Source organism: Erinaceus europaeus, chromosome 18 (assembly GCF_950295315.1).
Source record: "Erinaceus europaeus chromosome 18, mEriEur2.1, whole genome shotgun sequence".
NCBI classification, from domain to species: Eukaryota; Metazoa; Chordata; class Mammalia; order Eulipotyphla; family Erinaceidae; genus Erinaceus; species Erinaceus europaeus.
This window is the reverse complement of record NC_080179.1, coordinates 33426709-33451294: the sequence shown is the minus strand read 5'-3', so window position 1 is coordinate 33451294 and position 24586 is coordinate 33426709. Positions and strand designations below refer to the sequence as shown.

The window sequence follows — 24586 nt, the reverse complement described above, 5'->3', positions numbered from 1 at the left end:
TGTATTAAATAGTAAACTCATAGTTTTATAACTAGATTTTTTTTTGAAGCCAGGACACTATTCCACTGTGGCATCTATGGTATAGGGGGTTGAATTTGGGGTTTTATGGAAGCAAATCCTGAGCTCTTCCTGCTGAATTATTTCCTCTGACCTTTTCTTTTCTTAAGGAGAGATTTATTTAAATTATTCTCCTCTACTTTGTTTTCAGCTTTATCCTTACATCACCAAATATACTGAATTACCTATTTCTGTGTCCATGTTTCACCTGCCTTTCTGTAACAACAAATACAGCATCAACAAGGCTGAGACCTCTGGTATCCTGCATTCCATTTCTTCCCACTGTTCTCTTTAACTAAACTTTGCTTTTCTACTGATTTCTTAAGAATATTACCATGTTATTTATCCCCTAATTTTAAAGTAAAAGAAAACACCAAAGTTACCATTCTTCACTGCAATTATATTCCAGTTCTCTGTCAGTCTTTAAAGCTAAACTACTGGGAGAAAAAAATAATAAAAAGATGTCTATAGTGGTCTGGAGATGGAACAGTGGAGAAAGTATTGAACCCCCAAGAATAAAGTCTAGAGTTCAGTTTGTAGCAATACATATGCCGGAGTGATGCTCTGGTTCTTTGTCCCTCTTCTTATTCATAATTGATTTTAAAGAATTCCATATAGGACTCAGGAGATAAATTAACAGGTAGAGTACAATCTTTTCCATATTTGAGGCCTTGGATTTCATCTCTGGAAGAACCACATGGGGAGGAGGCATATGCTCAGATTATGTGGTGCTTTGGAATCTCTCCTTTTCTTTTTCTCCAGAAAATGAAGAATAAAAACTGAGGGAAAAATAGCAAGAGAACTCACCTGGGAGGGGGCCTGCATATTTATTTTATTTATTTGTAAAATGGAAATATTGCCAAGACTATAGGATAAGAGAGGTACATTTCCACATAATGCCCACCTCCAGAGCTCCATATCCCCTCCCCTCCCTTGATAGCTTCCCTATTCTTTATCCCTCTGGGAGTATGAACCCAGGGTCATTGTGGGGTGCAGAAGGTGGAAGGTCTGGCTTCTGTAATTGTTTCTCCACTGAACATGGGCGTTGACAGGTTGATCCATATTCCCAGCCTGCCTCTCTCTTTCCCTAGTGGGACAGGGATCTGGGGAGGCAGGGCTCCAAGACACATGGTGGGGTCCTGTGCCTGTGGAAGTTGGTTTGTCATCATGGTATCATCTAGAACCTGGTGGCCAAGATTCCCAGGTTGAAAGCAGCTTCCTTGGAGAGCTCACACCAGGTGTTGTCTTCAAACTGCCATTTTGGCTTTGCCCCATTTTTATTTATTTAAATATTTATTTACTTGCTTCCAGGGTTAACACTGGGACTCAGTGCTGGCACTACAAATCCACTGCTCCTGCCATTTTCTCCATTTTTATTGGACAGGACAGAAAGAAATTGAGTGAAATGTGGAAAATAGAGAGAGAGAGAGAGAGAAAGAAGACACCTGCAGACCTGCTTCAACACTGTGAAGCAACCACCTGTAGATGGGGAACAGGCTCAAACTGGGAACCTTGCGCTTCCATACTATATGCATTTAACCCAGTCCACCATTGGCCAGGGCCTGCTTTGTTACGTGTGCCACCCAGGTTTGAGCCTAGCCACCTCTTCCCCCCTGCACTGGGGGAAGCTGTGGTTTCCTTCTCTCTCTCTCTCTTGTCTGAAAAAGCAGCCTAGAGCAGTGAAGCACCAATGCTGACAGAAAGGAAAATGCCAGGAAGACTGCACGTACATGAGGCCTTGGGTTCATTCCCTAACATGACATCAAGAAAAGTTGCTTATCATGGGGCTGCATGGTGGCACACCTGGTTGAGCGCATGGTACAGTGCTCAAGGACCTGGGTTCGAGGCCCCCGGTCACTACCTGCAGGGAGAAAGCTTTGCAAGTGATGAAGCAGTGCTGTAGTTATCTCTCTTTCTCCGTATCTCCCCTACCCTCACTCAATTTCTGGCTGTCTTCTATCCAATAAATATAATTAAAAAATTTTTAAGTTTCTTATGATGTATGTTTTAAGTGTTTCTTTTGATTTACATATTCAAATATTGATACTAGGACTTTGGCATGGCAGAAGAATTTGCTTCCAAGGCTCTTGAACTGAAACCAAAATCCTATGAAGCCTTTTATGCCAGAGCAAGAGCGAAGAGAAATAGCAGGTATTGACTGAAATTAGTGGACCATAGAAGTCTTGTGTTTCTGTGAGACTAAAGCTGCTGACTTTGAGAGTCTCTGATCATAAGCATTTACGCTTCTTGTTCCTTTTAATACAAAACTGGTGGGGGCCAAGCAGTGGCACACCTGGTTAAGTGCTCATATTACAGTGCACAAGAAACCAGGTTCACACCCCTGCCCTCCACATCCTGGAGGGAAGCCTCACAAGTGATAAAGCAGGGCTGCAAGTGTCTGTCTCTCTCCCTCTCTATCTTCCCCACCCCTCTCTATTTCTCTGTGTTTCTATCCAATATTAAATAAATAATAATAATAAAATTAGTGACTTCTAAGAGGTACAACAGTGGGTATTATTAACAATGGCCAAATTTGTATTTTACTTTGAAATAAAATTCCTAGATTAGCCCATATTATCAATGACACTGTTACCTAGAAATGTAAAGGGAGGGTTGAGAAGGTGTAGAAGACTTGAGTCAAAGGTGAGCATGGTGAATGTTTGGTTAAATTTAAGAGGATTCTGACACCCACTGATGCACATGTGTTCTCATTCCTAGCCCAATGACCTTTATGGGGCAGGGCCTATGAGTTGCACAGTTTGGGTTCAAACTCCTGTCCACCACACTATGTATTCAAAACTCACTCAGCTATCTTCTCTCCCTTTTACAAAGCTATTTTGTTAAGTTACATTTGGACCGTGCTCTTAACATGACTTATAATTATGCTTTTCCTTTTTTTTTTTTTTTTTTTTTTTTTTTTTTTTAATATTAAGGCAGTTTGTGGCAGCTCTGGCTGACTTGAGGGAAGCTGTGAAGCTCTGTCCCACCAATCAGGAAATTAAGAGGCTTCTGGCCCGAGTAGAAGAGGAATACAAGCAACTCCAGAAAAACCAACAGCAAAAGCAGCAGTGCCCACTGCCAGTTCCCACCAATGATTCAGATAATGAAGAGGATGCCCCTACCTCTGGATTAAATGACCACTTTAATCTTGAGGACCCTGAAGAAATAGAAGAAACTTCTCCACAGGAAGAATCCACTTCCTTGGCTCCTGGGTCCCAACTATCCTCATCTATACCCACCCTATATTTACGCAGCCTTCAAGAAGGGATACAGTCAGAAATGAGGCCAGCATCACCACAGAACAGGCTGGGAATCAACAAGCCCCCACGAGAGCCCGTGGCCCAGCCAGGCCTGATTATGCAGCCCACCAAGCAGGCACAGATAGTGAAGACCAATCAACATCTAGGTTCTGGGCAAACTGGCATGAGAAACAGCAGTACAAAAACTCAGCTGTCTTTACAGAATCCTCCCCCAAGTCCCATGCCAGGTAGAATCCCTGCAACTCCTACTGGCAGCAGAGCCCAGCCGTTAGAGGGAGCAGGTTCTTTCTCTCTTGGAGCTGGTTCAGGTCATTGTGGAGATTGGCTGGGGCCCAGCCACAGTGTGCAGCTGCAGCACTGTGAAAGTGAGGCTGCATATCCTCTACCAAGTAAGATAAAAACTGCAGAGAGGCTTTTGTCTCATGCCTCCATGGCTGTGGATGTAGTCCCTCCAAACCAAGGTATGTCAGTGAGCTGCAGCAACAAACGACACCCAGCTTCCCTAAGTAGCTCAGGCTCTTCCAGATCCCCATCCAGCAGCATAAAGATGTCAAGTTCCACCAGTAGTATGACTTCAAGCAGCAGTTTTTCAGATAGCTTCAAGGTCCAAGGACCAGATGCTCGAATGAAAGGCAAGGTTGTTAACCAAGTTCAGAGTAGTACAGCTGAACACAGACCACGCAATACTCCGTTCATGGGCATCATGGACAAGACTGCAAGGTTCCAACAGCAGAGCAATCCTCCAAACCGCACCTGGCATTGTCAGGGGCTAGAGGGGCTACTGACAAACACATCTTCTGCAGCTGGCCTGCAGTCCTCAGACTCCGAGAAGCCCACTCTCAGGCAATCAGGAGGATATAATAATCAAGCCAAAACCTGCTCTGTTTCTACCTTGGGTGGAAGTGTCCACAATGGGGCACAGGTAAAGGAAATTGAAGAAAAGAAGTGCCAAATCCCAGCCCACTGTCAAGATAACAGGATAAGTAAGACTGTTTCTCATGTGTATCAGGAAAGTATTGCTAAGCAGCAGCCTCCTATCAGTAATGAAGCTCATCGGAGTCACCTCTCCTCAGCAAAACCAAAGCGATCATTCATAGAATCAAATGTGTGAGCCTTAAGAGAGACCCATTTGTAAGTCGTGTGTACTGGATCCTCATGTAATTAAATGGCTCTTCATAAGAAAATTTAACTTTAGCTATATTTTTCTTTATTTCTTGGGGTCAAGTTGGATGTGACTGGTGCATTAAAAATGTGATCTAAAACTTATTTAATTATAAATAGCTAGAAGTCACCATAAATAAGAATGCTAGCCAAAATGGAAAACTATAATTAGTTATGCTTATTAGGTTAAACATTTAAGACAGCCAAAAAGACACTAATGTGTGAAATTGATTGGTTTTTATCACTTTTCACCTAGTCTTTGCTATGTGGTAAAATCATGATATTCTTAGAGGATATAAATGTCTAGTGATAAGTTTAACTCAACATAATACCCAGATTATCTAGTCTGGAGAATGTGTTACTTTTAAATTATCATACCACTGAATTTAATTCCAATTTATGTAGAGAAGTATACAAAATTAAGAAATATTTCTAGTTGAATATAAATGTGGCTATAAATGTTGCATAGCTAATTTTTCTTCCCTTTTTAAGCAAAATATGAAAACATTCTGTATCTTCTCATCCTAGTTCCATGAAGAGGATTAAATACCTATTTTCACATTTAATTCCTATGCAGAACATTTTATAGCACCTTTTTCTTGAGTTATATTTATGCTTCAAAGTTTTCTGAATATTTAGAAGTAGGATCCATTTAGAATCCTGATTGGTGATCAAATTCAATTTGGGCTAAAATACTATGGCCAACTCTCAACTGGTTCTAAAACAGCTTTCAATAATGAAAGCATTCCTAGGACAAGTTTTCCAAGGTCCTTTGAGGACACTGTTTAATTTGGATACTTTTGCTTTTATTATACAGTCTTTATACTCACATGTTGTATATATATATATTAAATAGCCAAGTTGAACTCAGACTTGTAAATATAACTGTTTCAAGTAGTTAATCTCAAAAAGTCATATATTTGCTTGTTCTTTGTAAGCTTCATCCATGCTGGTTATTGCACTGAACAATTTATCATTATAGCATGTTAACAATATAACAGTAATGGCACTTTATCTCATTTATATCAACACCTTTTGGGGTGCTACTTAAGTTCGAACTGATGTATTATAAAAGTGAAGTACAGGAATGAGCACTGATTTAAAGGTATTTTTATATGAAGATCGTATGCTATTGAAGGATGTTTGAGCAGTGGGAGTGTGCTTGCTTTATATACTGAGAAGTGAAATTATTTTCTAGTTTGAGAAGGACATCTGTATTTACAGATTGTTTTTTAAAATGATTGGTTGTAATGGAGTTCCTGTGAACATCATTATGGTTTTGTACAAATATGAACTTTCAGATCTTCAACATCTGTTCCTGAGTGTATACAGAATACTTTGTATAGCTTTATCATTTTATAGGCTTTTTATGTGTTCTGTTATAATTACTATTGCTTATTTATTGTTTTCTTTAATAACTGTGGAAGTCTTACTATTTTGTTATGTAGTTTTGTTTCTGCACAACTACTGTACTTTTCCTTATGGAATAAAGACTATTAAAAGGATTCACTGTGCATTATATGAAGCAATAGGTAAGTAGAAAATGTCTGCTAACAAATGCCTTGCTTTAATCTATTGTCTACAACCCTACACAGCAAAGACCATATTTTATAGGGTTGCTACCAAATACATACTCTATTTCATTTAAATAATTTTAGAATAAGAAAGGCAACTTTTAGAAATCTCAGAATATTCAAGGTGAAAAAGCCTTTTGCCTGAATGAGGAAGACAACATCAAGGTAATCTATATAATCTATACCTTCCTTGTTCCAGAAATCTTGATGTCTATTTTTACTGTCAACAGGATATTTTTAATACTATATCTCTCAGATAATTTGGTAATACATTGAACACTGTTAATGTGAAAGTTTGTTGTACAGCACATATATGTGACCTTTCAGTTAAATGCATTTGTCTTTATACCCACATACTTGTTTCAAAATAGTTAAATAACCAGAGGGATAGGGAATAGGAAGGCTATCAGGAGGAAATGGGATACGGAGTTCTGGTGGTGGGGATTGTGTGGAATTGTACCCCTCTCATCCTATGGTTTTTGTCAGTGTTTCATTTTTATAAATCAAAATAAAAAACAATAACTTAAAACATAGTTAAATAAGAATCTGGGCACTGGTGCACCTTGTAAAGTATACAAGTTACCCTGTGAGAGGACCCAGGTTCAAGCCCCACAGGTCTGTAACTTCAGGGAAGAATCTTCATGAAGGGGGAGGGAAGAGTAGTATACTTCCCCTCCTTTTGTCTTTATCAATAATGGGTGGCAAAAATAGTTTAAATGATAATGCACACTAAATTGAGTTGTTTTATGTTGAAATTCTGATTTGTAATCTTAAATCTGAATATTCCCTAATATTGCATTTCAGGATATTGGTTTATAAATGAATTTTTATTTCTTCTTTAAAGCTATATATTTAAAGGTTAAAGCAAGAAAAAATGGGTAGGAGGGAAAGGTATTGGCTAGTAGGTAATTCTTGTTATTGGTTGACTTTCTATAAATACAACAATGTGACTACTAAAAACTATCATACATTCGAATTTTGATTTATTAGTAAAGATATTTAGCTTCACAAAGTGGTGAACTCTTTCTTGGAAATTACTGGTCAGGTGAGTGGTCTTATGTACCAAGTGGACAGGCTGGAGGGTACAGCAAAAGAGCAGAGTACCATCCCTTTTGATGAATGGTTTGAATTTTTAATATCTTTTTATTTATATATTATTGGATAGAGACAAAAAATTGAGAAGGAAGGGGGAGATAGAGAGGGGAAGAGACAAAGAGACACCTGCAGCCCTGCTTCATCACTCCTGAAGCTTTCCCCCCTACAGGTAGGGACCAGGCACTTGAACCCAGGTCCTTGAGCACTGTATTGTGCACTTAACTAGTGTGCCACCGCCCCTGGTTTGGATTTTAGATTGCTTTGTCTTAAATTTTTTTTGCTTATTTGGAAAGGAGTTGTTTGACTTTGGCTTATTTGTATACAAAAACATTTCACTTGGGTAAAGTAGTGACTGTTTAGTTTCAGTGATTTTTTTATTTTATAAAAAAAATCATCCTGTGCTGGCCAGGCTTCCCTGGATTGAAGACCCCACCAATGTGTCCTGGAGCTCAGCTTCCCCAGAGACACACCCTACTAAGGAAAGAGAGAGGCAGACTGGGAGTATGGACTGACCAGTCAACGCCCATGTTCAGTAGGGAAGCAATTACAGAAGCCAGACCTTCCACCTTCTGCAACCCACAATGACCCTGGGTCCATGCTCCCAGAGGGATAGAGAATGGGAAAGCTATCAGGGGATGGGATGGGATGGGATATGGAGATTGGGTGGTGGGAATTGTGTGGAGTTGTACCCCTCCTACCCTATGGTTTTGTTAATTAATCCTTTCTTAAATAAAAAAAATTAAAAAAAAAAATCAAACCCCCCCCAAAAAAAATCATCCTGGTAAAACAGACACATTTTAAAAATACCAATCAATGTGTTTTACAAAAATGATTTTGAAGATGTTTAGAAATTTTTGTGTAAAAACCGGCCAATGTTTTATTTTATTATTATTATTATTATTATTATTATTAACACCAGGCTTATCACTGGGACTATGTGCCTGCATGAGGAATGCACTGCCCCCTGCTTCACTGCTGTGAAGCTTCCCCTCTATAGCTGGGAACCAAGGGCTTGAGTTGAACCTGGTTCCACTACCACCCAACCCCCTAGCCACTGTTCTTTAGGAAGCAAGTCTATTACTTTATCAAAACAAAAGATATTTGGTCCAGTTGTGGCCTCCTTTAATTTAAAATAAGTTCTATTACAATTGTTTTAGCATATCTTCCCAATAATACAATATAAAACACCTTCAAGAATACAGTCTCAACCCTTTCTTGTATTCATAGGCGAGAAAGTTATAGTATAAACCACAACAGAAAAAAATATCCTAGCTATAACACAAAATTTCACTAAGCAACAATTAAAGGGCATTTTGAGATAGTTCAGCTTTTCATCTTCCTTTCAACTCAATATTTTAGCTGTCAGTTTATATTAGGTTGTTGGAAAATTCATGACATACTTTCTATACAAAAAATCCATCATAACTTTCCTGATAACCAAGTAAAAACAGGAAGACTCCTTTTTTAAAAAAATATTTATTTATTCCTTTTTTTTGTTGCCCTTGTTTTTTATTATTGTAGTTATTGATGTCATTGTTGGATAGGATAGAGACAAATGGAGAGAGGAGGGGAAGACTGGAGAGAGAAAAACATCTGCATACCTGCCTCACCACTTGTGAAGTGACTCCCCTGCAGGTGGGGAGGGGGGGGGGGAGGCTTGAATCAGGATCCTTACACCAGTCCTTGCACTTTGAGCTACCTGCGCTTAACCTGCTGTGCTACTACCCAACTTCCTCTAGGAAAAGACTTCCTAATACTAGAAAATTACACTGCTTTCCCCTCTTATTTGTACTTAAAAAAATGAAGTACAATTGAGGACTTGGGTATAAACACAGAACTCTGGTTCCTCCATGCCCTTACATTTTAATTGTAACTAGATTTCCTACTAATGACACACATTCCATAAGTCAATACAGTCTCGGTTTTTTGAACTTGAGGTTTTCTGAATGAATAACTGATTATTGTATGAGTGAATTATTACACTAATTTAAAATATAATAAAAATTCTAAAAGATCAGTTTGCCACTTCATATTGTGTATCAAAGTCAACTGACTTGTGTTTTTTGTTGTTGTTGTTTTTTTTGCCTGAGCCTGAAATCTGATATGCAGGTGGATGTAGATTATTGTCTGGGGAGATGATGTCATGGCTGTTAAAAAGGAGCAGAAAGCTGGATCAGAGAAGAGAGTAGCTCCCTAATATGGGAAAGGAGTATAAATATTGTTGACTGTAAACCCCATTAGTCTGATGTGATCTGGGCCCATAATTAGCTTAGGGCCCATAATTAGATGTGACCTCTGCATCTCTCTAAGTCTGATCTCACATTCTGTCCTTTGAAATAGCTAGTAGGCATATTTTATCTACAAAATGGAGGACCCTCCCAACACTTCAAGTGCACTATTCCAGCCTTTAGATCCATCCATGACTGTTCAACAATTTGTTTGGCTCTGTATGTTAACTCTCTTTTCAGCCACCAGGTTTCAGATGCTAGAAGGATGCAACCAGACTTCCCTCGACAGACAACCCCACCAATGTGCCTTGGAGCTCCGCTTCCCCACTAGGGAAAGAGAAAGGCAGGCTGGGAGTATGGATCGACCTGTCAACACCCATGTTCAGCAGGAAAGCAACTACAGAAGCCAGACCTTCCACCTTCTGCATCCCACAATGATCTTGGGTCCATACTCCCAGAGGGTTAAAGAATAGGAAAGTTATCAGGGGAGGGGATGAGATACAGAGGTCTGGTGGTGGGAATTGTGCGAAGTTGTACCTCTTATCCTATGGTTTTGCCAATGTTTCCTTTTTATAAATAAAAATTTAAAAAAACAAAACAAAAACAAGTCAACTGACAGTGATATTTCATCTAAGTTTAGACAGTGGGGGGAATATCAACTTGAAAATTTAGAAGAAATTTTCTCATTCAAAATGTCCATGTAGGGGGTTCAGCGGTAGTGCAGCAGGTTAAATGCACATGGCGCCAAGCCCAAGAACTGGAGTAAGGCTCCCCACCTACAGGGGAGGTCACCTGACAAGCAATGAAGCAGGGCTGCAGGTGTCTATCTTTCCCCCCTCTCTGTCTGTCTGTATATTCTTTATGCCAGTCCTTGTGCTTTGCACTACATGAGCTTAACCCACTGTGCTACCACCCAAACTCTATTCTTACAATATTCTTATAATTCTCTCTGGATTTCTGTCTGTCCATAATTCTCTCTTGATTTCTGTCTGTCCTATCCAGCAACAACATCAATGGCAACAATAACAGTAACGACAACAAGGGCAACAAAATGGCCTCCAGGAGCAGTGGATTTGCGGTGCGGGCACAGAGTCCCAGCGGTAACCCTGGAGGCAAAAAAATAAATAAAAATAAACCATGTTTTCTAAAAAAAATGTCAAAGTAGTTCTTCAATTTAGTCATCAGTGGCTGTTAACTAGTATTTAAATATATCCTAGACTATTCTAACCTTTGTTGTTGTGGTATGTGCCGTATATTACACAAGAATAAATTTGGCTATTGCAATTAAACTGTTTATCTACATGTTAAGAGATTCTCACTATTATAGAAATATTTTATAGTAAAAATAGATAAAAGGTTAAATGTAATTTATAGTCCTTATGTTTTAAAGAATGAAGCTTTAGAAATTTGCCTTTTAATAATGTCTGATTGGTATCTACCTTTTAATAGTCAAATAAGATCACTGAAAAATATAAATAACATGAAATAATATAATTTTATTTCTGATGTGTATCTAGCCATCGATTGATAGCCATTTTCAGAGTCCTATTTGGTGTAAGTACCACTGAAGGAAGAACAAGATTTGTCATGGGGCTGGTACGTTTCTTTTTGCTGATCCAATTTTCCATTGCTTCTTTTTCGTATGAATAACCATCTAAAAAAACACACATACACATGTATTATTTGCAACTTAGAAAAGGGAAGTTGGAATAACTGATTTAGATGTAAGTTCTACTTTTGTGAAGACCTTTATTGCAAATTAATTGGTATTCTTATGGTATTAGTAGATATTTTAGAAGTACTCTAAATTCTGAGATGCAGTATATTGCACAAGTCATGTCATTATACCAAGAAGTAGAATTGATGGATCTATCTCTAATTCATTTAAAGAACTTAACCTCTGTACTGTTTTCCATAGTGTCTTCACTAGTTAACCAACAACATTTGTCAAGTTCCCTTTCTCCTTATCACTTGGTATTGTCTTAATAGGTATACAGTGAGAGCTTATTTAGATTTGTGTATGGTATGACAGTGGTTTTTTTTTTTTTTTTTTTTTGGTCTCCAGGGTTATTGCTGGGGCTCGGTGCCTGCACTACGAATCCATTGCTCCTGGAGGCTATTTTTTCCTTTTCTTACCCTTGTTGTTTATCATTGTTATTATTATTGTCATTGTTGGATAAGACAGAAATAAGAGAGAGGAGGGGAAGACGGAGAAAGATAGACACCTTAGACACCTGCAGACCTGCTTCACCACTTGTGAAGTGTCTCCCCCTCTCGACTTCTGGCTATCTCTATCCAATAAGTAAAGATAATGTGTGTGTATGTATATATATATATATATATATATATATATATATATATATATATATATATATATAGTCTGCCAGGAGCAATGGATTTGTTGTGCAGGCACTGACTACAGCTCTGGTGGCAAAATAATAATAAAAGAGTAGGTTCTAAAAGTTTGCTTGTCTTTAGTTATTTTTTTCTTTTTGCCACCAGGGTTACATTACTGTGGTTCCATTTCTGATGTTTTTCTAATAGAGTGAGAGATACCTGCACCACCAAGCACCTCCCCCACAAGTGGGTAGTTGTACCCAGCTTTTTGCATATGGTAGCTACTTTATCCCACCCACCCCCATTTTAAAAAATATTTTAAAATTTAAACCTTTCATCCAGACATCATTTGATTCTTGCTATAAGCATACTTAGCTGACAAATCAGAATTTATACCAGGGGGCGGGGGTAGATAGCATAATGGTTATGCAAACGGACTCTCATGCCTGAGGCTCCAAGGTCCCAGGTTCAATCCCCCTGCACCACCTTTAGCCAGAGCTGAGCAGTGCTCTGGTAAAAAAAAAAAAGAAAAAAATTGTGAGAATTTATACCAGATAATTCTATTCAACTTATTCACATGAAAAAATTCACTGAAGGGGGGGCCAATAGGTTAAGTGCACATAGTAGTATAAAGTGCAGGGACTGTGTAAGGATCTGGGTTTGAACCCCTGCACACCACTTACAGGGGAAAAGCTTCATAAGTGGTGAAGGAGGGCTACAGGTGTCTCTCTTATCTCTCCTCCCCTCTCAATTTCTCTCTGTCTTATCTAATAAAATGGAAAAAATGGCCACTAGGAGCAATGGTTTTGTAGTGTGGGTATCAAGCACTAGCTATAACCCTGGAGGCAAAAAAAAAAAAATTCACTGAAGAAACAAAAACAAATCTTGACATTTTGTTGCTACATTATGCTTACAAAGATGACTAAAATAAGTTTTTTTTTTTCAAGGATGGTGGGCTTCTAGATTCAAGTGAAAAATACTAGCTCATTGCTGTCCAGAGAACTAGGTAAAACAAATGTTAACATCCTGAAATTCCACTTGAGACAGATTGAGAAGAGTAGAATTTAAAAAAAGAATGCATTTTTAAAATAGAGACTATTTCAAAGCACCATTACCATTAAGAAACTAATGTATAGCTTGCTTTTCAAAATTAGACAAATTGTTTATATCCATAATCTATATGCTAACTTAAAGTTGAAATGATGCAGAATTGATGACCAGTAGTACATTCAGGAGAATTAGCTAGAAGGCTGGAAGTTGTTCAGAACTGACAAAGGTACAGAATTTAAATAAAAATCAGAATGTGTCCTTTTTTGTACTTAACATATAAAAATTTTTCCATGTTAAAAAATCAGAATTGAACACTATCCTTAAGATTTTGTACCAGATATTCAAAAATTAAAAAATTTTAAAGCCTCAAAATTGTCATTTCTACTTGTCACTCCACCCAACTAACTTTCAGTTAAAAAAAAATAGAGCCAATAGGTTTCTTGATAGGGCTCAGTGCAGCCACTTTTTCTCCTTTTTAATACAGAGAATGAAAAAAAAAAAAACATGAAGCTTTGCCTCCTGTGAGTGGAGACAATAGGCTTGAACCTGATGTGGGTGACTTATCACCAACTGGGCACACATGTTACTATACACAAGGACTCAGATTCAAGCCTCCTGCCTATGAGGAGGCATGGAGGAAGCTTCACAAGTGGTAAACCAGGTGTCTCCCCTGGCCACCAGCTCCCCATCTGTAGGGGAGTCACTTCACAGGCAGTGAAGCAGGCCTGCAGGTGTCTATCTCTTCCCCCTCCTCTTTCCATTTCTCTCTGTCCTAACAATGACATCAATAACAACAACAATAACTACAACAACAATGACAACAAAGAGAAAAATAAATATAAGAAAAAAAAAAAAAACTTCGTTACCTTCCATTTCCAAAGACCAGAAACATGGTTGTGGGTGAGTGGCATTGTTTCTAGAAGGAAATCCATTTACATATATATATATATGCCCCCAGAGCCTACCAAATTCCTTGCATCCCTTCAATCTGTGTTCTATTGTCTCCAATTTTCCTCACTATAAGGGATCTATGTAACTACACTGAATTTACCAAGGTAATACAGGCAAAGCTCCCTTTTTAAGATCCTTAAACAGTCACAGGCTCTCGGAATTGGGACATGGACTTCACTGAGGGACTATCTTTCTGCCTACTAGATTTCAAGTAACCTTGATATTACAACTGAAAAAAAAAATCAAATCCCTATAAGAGGTTGGATTCTATTGAGAGATCAGAGATATATTGAGAGGAAGAGACAGAGAGACACCTGTGGCCCTGCTTCACCACTCGTGAAGCTTTTCCCCTGCAGGTGGGGACCAAGGGCTTGAACCTGGGTCCTTGCACATTGTAATGTGAGCACTTAACCAGATGTACCACCCCCCTTTGTCTCCCACCCCCTCCCCCTCTCTCTCCCTATCTCTCTCTCTCCATATATATATTCATATTCCAAAAAGTCTCCATGGAGCAGTGAAGCCCCACTGACTACAAGAAGAGACAGAAACGGGGAGACAGCTAACATTCTGAGGACTTGAATCTCAACTTTCTCTGTTAATAATGATTGTGACTTTTAGCAAATGACTTAATTCCTCTGTATTTCTGATTTCTTATTTGTAGAATAATAGGAATAAAAGTCAAGATAAAAAAAAAGTTGGATTCTACTATCAACCTAAAAGAGCAGGCCACAGATTATCCCCTAGAACTTCCAGAAAGGCACAGAAAATGCCAACTTGTTTATTTTAACCTGTGGAATCATATTACAAGTTAAGAGAAACATTTGATACAGAATAGAAGTTTTAAGTTCAAGACTACAACAAAACTTACTAACAAGACTGGCAGCTTTCCCCTCAGAACAATTAAGGTAGAGATATCTGTTCTCTGTACTTCTTTTCAAAATCCTGACCAGTGTGACAAGAGGCAGGGGAGACATATACTGGAAAGATAAGTACAACTGTATCCTACCAATAACAATCATATTTGGAGAAAGTCAAGCTAAAGGAGCTATACTAATAGCTAATAGGGTCACAAAACAGACATACTATCCAAGCAAGCTATTTCACTAACCTCAAGTTAACATTTTCAACTAGTTTACTGTGCTACAAAATATGAAATAACTAAGACCAATGCTCACAGAATGTAAAAATAGATGTGATTTTTTTTTGGTGTCTTCATTTATTTAGGGAGTGATAGGGAGAGACACACCTGAATCTGTGTTTCACCACACAATGAACGTCCCCCCCTGCAGGTGGGGACTGGGGGCTCAAGCCTAGGTCCTGGCACATTGTAACATATACCTCAACCAAGTACACCACCACCCATCCACAAAATTATTTATAAGTAAAGACACCATTCCAGTAAAAATTCTGGAAAGTTTTTATACTGAAAATTATAAAACACAGCTGAAAGAAGACTGAATATTTTTTTTAAATGTTCACAGTAAAATATTCAGTGCAATCTCTGTTAAAATCCATCCTGAAGTTAACACAGACTATGGAGTAACACAGACTCACTTCACTCTCCCCACTCAAACCAGAAAAAGCAATGAAAATCACCTGAAAACTCCTTATCACCAAGATTACAAGAATTTCTTCGGAAACTCAACAAGCTGCTGATGAGTCAGACATGTGGCATAAAAAGGGTGACAGACCCAACACTTCATCTGCACTATTCCAGCATTTAGGTCCATGACTGTTCAATTTGTTTGGCTTTGTATGTTAACTCTCTTTTCAGCCACCAGGTTGCAGATGCTACCATGATGCTGACCAGACTTCCCAGAGATCCCACCAATGTGTCCTGGAGCTCTGATTCCCCAGAGCCCCACCCTACTAGGGAAAGAGAGAGGCAGGCTGGGAGTATGGATCAACCTGCCAACGCCCATGTTCAGTGGGGAAGCAATTACAGAAGCCAGACCTTCCACCTTCTGCATCCCACAGTGACCTTGGGTCCATACTCCCAGAGGGATAAAAGCTAGGAAAGCTATCAGGGGAAGGGATGGGATACGAAGATCTGGTGGTAGGAATTGTGTGGAGTTGTACTCCTCTTCTCCTATGGTTTTGTTAATGTCTCCTTTTTTAAATAAATAAAAAAAAAATTTTAAAAAGGGTGACAGAGAGATTACTAGGACTAAAAGGCCACACTCAAGGATGGGTAGAGACAAACTGCCAATTCCCAATATGCTAGCACCCAAATAAAAATGGGGTGGGGGGTAGATAGCATAATGATTATTCAAAGAGACTCTCATGCCTGAGCTCAGAAGTCTCAGGTTCAATCACTCACAGCACCAAAAGCCAGAACTGCCCCACCTGCAGGGGAGTCACTTCAAAAGCAGTGAAGCAGGTCTGCAGTGTCTTTCTCTCCCCCTCTTTCTACCCCTCTTCTTTCCATTTCTCTCTGTCCTATCCAACAATGATGACATCAGTAACAACAACAATAATAACTACAACAAAAAAAACAATAAGGGCAACAAAAGGGAATAAATAAGTATTTAAAAAATAGCTGAGCAATGCTCTGGAAAAAAAAAAAAGAAAAGGTAAAAAAGTTCACATACACAACCTGATTGCACACCTTAAAAGACTTAAAAGTCTTCTTTTAAAGACTTAGAAGAAGAACAAAGTAACCCTAAAGCAACCAAAAGGACTGAGATAACTAAAGTTAGGGCATAACAACACTGAAAATAAGAAAACCATACATCTGCTTCTAAAAGTGGAGAGGAAGTATTAAGGAGGTATTTTCTGCAAAAGTACACTAGAGTTTGCAGTGAATACCTCCCTAATACTTCCTCTCCACTTTTCCAAGCTTTAGGTCCATGATTGCTCAACAATTTGTTTGGCTTTGTATGTTAACTCTCTTTTCAGTCACCAGGTTCCAGGTGTCATCAGGATGCCGGCCAGACTTCCCTGGATTGAAGACCCCACCAATATGTCCTGGAGCTCAGCTTCCCCAGAGACCCACCCTACTAGGGAAAGAGAGAGGCAGACTGGGAGTATGGACCGACCAGTCAACGCCCATGTTCAGCGGGGAAGCAATTACAGACGCCAGACCTTCTACCTTCTGCAACCCACAATGACCCTGGGTCCATGCTCCCAGAGGGATAGAGAATGGGAAAGCTATCAGGGGAGGGGGTGGGATATGGAGATTGGGCGGTGGGAATTGTGTGGAGTTGTACCCCTCCTACCCTATGGTTTTGTTAATTAATCCTTTCTTAAATAAAAAAAAAAAATTAAAAAAAAAAAACGACGTCAATAACAAGAAAGTCAACAAAAGGAATAAATTGAAAAAAAATTTATTAGAAAAAAAAAAAAAGTGTTACCAGTCCCATAAGCTTCACTCTTTAGACCCTCTTTCTCAAGCTTCACCAGCTCTGCAAACTTCAAGTCCTGAATAAAAAAAAAGAGTCCTGAATCAAGTACATGATTCAGTTTTTTTCCCTACCTCTATCTGGTTAGAGTGCAGAACACAGAATGGGAGGAGGAGGGGCAGGGGATGAATGTGTATGGACTGGGGCTTGTAAATCCAACTGCAGTTAAACTTAAGTATATTGAGCACTTTTTGCCTTTAGTCAGCACCCTTTACTGTTTTTTTTTAAGTATTAAAGATTTAATCGCTTGACTTCAACTGCTTACTCATCCATATCCTTAATGAGTAATCAGCTAATTCACAGAGGCAGTAGAATTCAAGCAGCAGAAATTTCATACTCTTCCCACTGAACTTCCCAAAGAATCTTCATCCAATTAATGTCTATACTTTTTTTTTAATATTTATTTTATTTATTCCTTTTTGTTGCCCTTGTTTTTTATTGTTGTAGTTATTATTGTTGTTGTCGTTGTTGGATAGGACAGAGAGAAATGGAGAGAGGAGGGGAAGACAGAGAGGAGGAGAGAAAGCCTAGACACCTGCAGACCTGCTTCACCGCCTGTGAAGGGATCCTTATGCCGGTCCTTGCGCTTTGCGCCACCTGCGCTTAACCCGCTGCGCTACAGCCCAACTCCCAATGTCTATACTTCTTTCCACCAGTCTCTATTGGTTTATTTCCCTGGGCTAAAAGACACTCTTCCAACCCTAGGCTCCCTAAAAAAAAAAAAAAAAAGAAAACCATACAAAAGATCAACAAAAATAAATGTTGGTTCTTCAAAAGAGTAAACAAAAATCAACAAAACTTTAGTCAGAAAGGCTAACCAAAAAAGAAAAAAAAGGAGAAGACTCAAATCGGATTGTAAATGAAAGAGGAGGTATCACAATAAACACCACAGAAATTCAACATATCATGAGAGGCTTCTGTGGACAACTATATGCAACCAAACTAGAGAACCAGGAAGAAATGATACCTAAAAACTTCCAAAGCTTTAGGTTCCTAGATATCTAAAAACTTCCAAAATTAAATAAAGGGAACTAGAAAAGATGAACAGGCCAATCACAGCCAAAGAAATTGAAACAGTAGGGAGTCCGGCTGTAGCATAGCAGGTTAAGCGCAGGTGGCGCAAAGCGCAAGGACCAGCGTAAGAATACCAGTTTGAGCCCCCAGCTCCCCACCTGCAGGGGAGTCACTTCACAAGCAGTGAAGCAGGTCTGCAGGTGTCTATCTTTCTCTCCCCCTCTGTCTTCCCCTCCTCTCTCCATTTCTCTCTGTCCTATCCAACAACAATGACATCAATAACAACAATAATAACTACAACAATTAAAAAAAAAAGAAATTGAAACAGTTATCAAAACCCTTCCCAAGAATAAAAGTCCTGGACCAGATGATTTTATAAATGAATTCTACAAAACCTTCAAGGAAGTGTTAATACCTCTACTATTATATATTATAACTCTTCCAAACAACTGAAGACACAGGAATACTCCCAGCTTCTGTGATGCAAACATCACTCTGATAGCAAAAGCAGATACAGATAAGACAAAAAAAGAAAAATACAGACCAATATCTCTGATGACCATAGATATTAAAATACTGAACAAAATTCTAGCCAACCGGATCGACAGCAGTATATTAAAAAGATTGTTCATCATGACCAAGTGGGGTTTATTCCAGGGATGCAAGGTTGGTTTAATGTATGTAAATCAATCAACGTGATCCTCATCAATAAATGCAGGCCAAAAACCACATGGTTATATCAATAGATGCAGAGAAAGCCTTTGACAAAATCCAACATCCCTTTATGATTAAGACACTACAGAAAATGGGAATAAATGGAAAATTCCTCAATATCGTGGAGTCCATATATAGCAAACCTACAGCCAACACGATACTCAATGGTGAAAAACTAGAAGCATTTCCCCTCAGATCAGTTACTAGACTGGGCTGCCCACAATCACCATTACTATTCAACATAGTGTTGGAATTTCTTGCCATACCAATCAGGCAAGAACAAGGAATTAAAGGGACAGATTAGAAGAGAAGTCACTCTCCCTATTTGCATATGATATGATAGTATACACAGAAAAAAGCCTGCCAGCAAGAAGCTTTTGGAAATTATCAGGCAATATAGTAAGGTGTCAGGCTACAAAATTAACATACAAAAGTTAATGGCATGCCTCCATGCAAATAACTAAGTTGGAAGAAGAAGATGAAATCCAGAAACGAACCATTTTACTATAGCAACAAAAGCAATAAAATATCTAGGAATAAAACTAACCAAAGAAATGAAAAACTTGTATACTGAAAATTATTAGTCACTGTGACTCAAGGAAACTGAAAAAGACACAAAGAAGTGGAAAGATATTCCATGTTCATGGGTTAGAAGAATTAACATCATCAAAATGAATATACTACTCAGAGCCATATACAAATTTAATGCTATCCCATCAAGATCTCAACCAAGTTTTTTTTATAAGAATAGAACAAATGCTACAAATGTTTATCTGGAACCGGAAAAGACATAGAATTGCCAAAACAATCTTGAGAAGAAAGAACACAACTGGAGGCATTACACTCCCAGATCTCAAATTTATAGGGCCATTCTAGCTTTTCATCATTAACATTTCTCATTTGCAAAATTAATGGTTTAGGGTTTGGCAGATGACTGACTCACCCAGTAGAACACTTATGTCATATTTGAGGAACCGGTTTCTAGCCTGAAGTCACCACATGAGAGCACCTATAGGGGGCAACCTTCACAAGTAGTGGTGTAGTACTATGGTGTCTACTTCTCTCTCAGTCTATCTTAAAAAGTTAATATCCAGTGGTCTGGGAGATGGTGCAGTGGATAAAGCACTGGACTCTCAAGCAGGAGGTCCCAAGTTTGATCCCCAGCAGCACATGTACGAGAGTGGTATCTGCTTCTCTCCATTTCATTCTCATTAATAGAAAATAAAAAAAAGTTAACATCCAACCATGACACCATCTTCCCAGAAAGTAACTTATTCCACCTGCATATTAGACGTCAGGCACAAGCAAAAACTAGTAAAGTCCTGGGTCCCTTGGAATAAACTTAAAATAGACCTAGCTACAAAAATGGAGACCCCAAATCCTCATCTGCAATATTTAGGTTAATGATTAGTCAACAATCTGTTTGGCTTTATATGTTAACTCTTTTTTCAGCCACCAGGTTCCAGATGCTACCATGATGCCAACTGGACTCCCCTGGGCAGAGGACCCTACCAATGTGACCTGAAGCCCCACCCTTCAGACCCCTGCCCCACTAGGGAAAGAGAGAGAAAGACTGGGAGTATGGATTGACCTGCCAATGCCCATGTTCAGTGGGGAAGCAATTACAGAAGCCAAACCTTCCATCTTCTGCACCCCATAATGATCCTGGGTCCCAGAGGGATAAAGAATAGTAAAGTTTTTGAGGGTGGTTATGGAGTTCTGGTGGTGAAATTGTACCCCTCTTATCCTATGGTCTTGTCAATAGTTTCATTTTATAAAAAAAAAAAAAATTAAGGGAGTCGGGCTGTAGCGCAGCGTGTTAAGCGCAGGTGGCGCAAAGCACAAGGACCGGCATAAAGATCCCGGTTCGAACCCCAGCTCCCCACCTGCAGGGGAGTCGCTTCACAGGCAGTGAAGCAGATCTGCAGGTGTCTATCTTTCTCTCCTCCTCTCTGTCTTCCCCTCCTCTCTCCATTTCTCTCTGTCCTATCCAACAATGACAACAACAATAATAACTACAACAATAAAACAACAAGGGCAACAAAAGGGAATAAACAAATAAAATAAATATAAAAAAATTTTTAAAAGTTAAAAAAAATTATAGGGGCATGGTAATCAAAACTGCTTGGGACTGGAACATGAATAGACACACTGACCAGTGAAATAGAATTGAGAGCCTGGAAGTAAGCCCCCAGAACTATGGACATCTAATCTTTGACAAATGTGCCCAGACTATTAAATGGGGAAAGGAGAGTCTCATCAACCAATAGTGTTGGATAAAATGGGTTAAAACATGCAGGAGAATGAAACTGAACTACTGTATTTCACTAAACACAAAAGTAAGTTCCAAATGGATTAAGGACTTAGATATTAGACAGAGAAACTGTCAAGTACCTACAGGAAAATATTGGCAGAACTCTTTTCTGTATAAATCTTAAAGGCATCTTCAATGAAACGAATCCAGTTACAAAGAAGACTAAAACAAAAACAAACCAATGGGACTACATCAAATTAAAAAGCTTCTCCACAGCAATAGAAACTGCCACTCAAACAAAGAGACCTCTTAGAGAATGGAAGAAGATCTTTACATGCCATACATCAGACAAGAGACTAATAACCAAAATAAGCTCAACAAGAAAACAAATGATCCCATCCAAAAATGGAGAGAGGACATGAACAGAATCTTCACCACAGAAGAGATCTGAAAGGCTAACAAACATTGCGAAAAAATGCTCCAAGTCATTGGTTGTCAGGGAAATGCAAATAAAGACAATAATGAAATACCACTTCACTTCCGTGATAATGTCATACATTAGAAAAGATAGCAGCAACCAATGCTAGAGAGGTTGTGGGGACAAAGGAACCCTCCTCCTGCACTGCTGCTAGGAATGTAAATTGGTCCAATCCCTGTGGAGAACAGTCTGGAGAATTCTCAGAAGGCTAGAAATGGACCCACCCTATAACCCTGCAATTCCTTTCCTGAGGATATAACCTGAGGAACCAAACACACCCAATCCAAAAAAATTTGTGTACACCTATGTTCATAGCAGCACATAGCCAAATCTGTAATACTGTAATAGCCAAATCTGGAAGCAACCCAGGTGTCCAACAACAAATGAGTGGCTGTGTAAGTTGTGATATATATATATTATATATTTTTTATTTATATATAATATATATGTATTACTCAGGCATTAAAAATGGTGATTTTACCATTTTCAGCCCATCTTGATGGAGCTTGAAGGAATCATGTTAATTGAGGTAAGTCAGAAACAAAAGGATGAATATGGGATGATCTCACTCCCAAGCAGAAGTTGAAAAACAAGATCAGAAGAGAAAACACTAAGGAAAACTTGGACTGGAATTGGTGTATTGAACCAAATTAAAAGATTCTGGGGTAGGTGGCGGGGGAGGGTTCAGGTCCTGGAACATGATGGCAGAGGACCTAGAGGGGGTTGTATTGCTATGTGGGAAACTGGGAAATATTATGCATGTACATTATATTTACTGTCGACTATAAAACATTAATCACTCAAAAAAAAAAAGTTAAAAAAAAAGTATTTACTGACCTTAAGGAAGACATTGACACAGTACTAGCTGAAGACCTCAATAGACAGATCAAGACAAAAAATCAATAAGGACATATAGGCCTTAAATGATTGATGTGATGATCTTAATAGATATATTCAGAAATTTTCATGCCCCTGCCAAAATAATATGCATTCTTTTCAAGTGCACATGGAATATTCTCAAGAATGGGACACGTGTTGGGACACAAAGAGATCCTTAATAAGAACATTGACATTTAAATCATAAACATTATCTTTGTTTAACCATGAGGTATTGAGATAGAAACCAACCACAATTGGTCCGGGAGGTGGCACAGTGGATAAGGCTCTAGACTCTCAAGCATGAGGTCCCGATTCAATCCCCGGCAGCACATGCACCAGAGTGATGTCTGGTTCTTTCTCTTTCTCCTCATCTTTCTCATGAATAAATAAATAAAATCTTAAAAAAAAAAAAGAAACCAACCACAAAAATAAATAAAGAAGGGGGGTTCCTGTAAGATGGCAGACTGAGAAGCTGCTAGTGGCTTGAGCTATGACCACATCTTCAGGCCAGTCAATAAGGGGTCCTAGGAGGTGACTATAACTTAATTTGGGTTAAGAAATAGAGTAGAAAAAAAGGGGGAAAATTTTTTTTCCTTTTAATTTTTAAGCACACCTTCGCCCCCTTCTGCCCCCCCCCCCCATAACCAGTCCCTGGGGACTAGCTCCTAACAGGCTCCCCTACTGAGCTTCTGTCTTTACCAAATTCCTGTCCCACCAGGGAGTATCATTCATTCTAAGTCTATACCCTTCTGAAACCTCTGGCCTATTTTCTTTCTAGGTAACCAACCCCCCCCCCCACCTCACCCTGCATAGCTAATTAAATAATTAAAAATAAATAAATAAATAAAACCTCTTTACTTTCACCGCTCTTTTATGACTGTTCTTTTTCTTATCTTTTTCTTTTTCTCTCTCTCTTTTTTCTTTTTCTCATTCTTATCATCCTTTCTTCCTTAATCCTACAGCTTCCAAAGCCGCAGCCCACACACCACCAAACAGTGTGCTTTTTTGAATTCACTGTTACACATTTGGGAATTATTTTGGGGAAGAATTCTGACTCAGTGTGAACTCTCACTGCGAGTGTCTCTGATCAACTTCCCTTCCTCCTTTAGCCAACCCTAGAATATACAGTAGATAGTAGATTTGCATAACTGTCTATTTCAGCTATCCTTGTCTAGTCCTAAGTTTTTTTTTTTTTTCTCATTCTAAGCAATCAGCTGCCTCTGATCATGAGGTTTGAGGTAGCTGGGACAGGTTTTTTTTTTTTTTTTTAAACCCTGCTCTATTTTATTATTAATATTATATGAAAGCATATATCTTCCCCCCTTTAGGTTGATCAGAATTAACTCTTAGGGTATCTTTCATTGCTAGGGTAGTGGGCATCTTATCTGTTGTGGGAGGAACTTGTCACCTTACTCCCACCTCCTCTACAGACTCTCCCCTCCCTCCTCCTCCTAGCTAATTAAAAAAAATAAATTAAATTAAAAATAAAGTAATCAAAAAAAAACCTTTCCTTTCACTGCTCTTTAATTACAGCTCTTTTTCTTATCTTTTCCCTTTTTTCTCACTTGTCTCTTTTTTTCTTTTCTTTTTTTTTATCTTGTCTTCCTTCTTCTTTGCCTTTCTGAATTTGTGAATTATTTTGGGGAATAAATCTGACTCAGAGTGGACTCTCTATGTGTGTATCTCTGCTCTACTTCCCTTTCCCCTCTTGTTACCCCTAGAATATACAGTGGATAGTAGATTTGCATAACTGTCTATTCTTGCTATCCCTTCTTTCTTTTCTCTTTTTTCTTCACTGGGATTTGGTTACTATTTTCTCACGGACTGGAGACATAGTTTGGATAACTGGTAGTGATTAAACTGCTTCAATACTTGCTTCAGTTGCTACTCTAATTCCTGAGGTTGCTGAGTGCAATTGTCGTAAAGGTATTTAGTACAGTGTTGCTTGTACTCAAAACACAACAGCTGAGGAACAACAGAGCATAAACAAAGAAACACATAAATCAAAAAAATGGGTAGATCAAAACCAAATAAAACTGCTACTCCAATGAATGAAGACAAGAGCCCAGAAGAAACTACAAATCAGCCAGAAGTAATAAGAAAAGTATGCAAGCAATAATAAACTTATTAATC

At 38.7% G+C, this 24586-nt stretch overlaps 2 protein-coding genes across 18 annotated transcripts in view; one reads left to right on the top strand and one right to left on the bottom strand.

The window, feature by feature from the left end:
• TANC1 (tetratricopeptide repeat, ankyrin repeat and coiled-coil containing 1) overlaps positions 1-5983 on the top strand; it is a 344685-nt gene extending 338702 nt beyond the window's left edge. For 14 of the 15 annotated variants that reach the window (XM_060177864.1, XM_060177859.1, XM_060177863.1 and 11 more), the window contains 2 exons: positions 2108-2208; positions 2991-5983. In XM_060177864.1, the coding sequence (XP_060033847.1) occupies positions 2108-2208; positions 2991-4428 (1539 nt within the window). In that variant the 3' untranslated portion in view covers positions 4429-5983. Of the gene's footprint in view, positions 1-2107; positions 2216-2990 lie in introns of those variants that run through there. The other variant, XM_060177868.1, reaches the window with a different exon arrangement.
• A 4868-nt stretch (positions 5984-10851) lies between these two features.
• Positions 10852-24586, bottom strand: part of WDSUB1 (WD repeat, sterile alpha motif and U-box domain containing 1) — a 49317-nt gene continuing 35582 nt past the window's right edge. For all 3 annotated transcript variants that reach the window (XM_060177876.1, XM_007536425.3, XM_060177875.1), the window contains one exon: positions 10852-11029. In XM_060177876.1, coding sequence (XP_060033859.1) covers positions 10872-11029 — 158 coding nt within the window. In that variant the 3' untranslated portion in view covers positions 10852-10871. The remainder of the gene's footprint in view (positions 11030-24586) is intronic.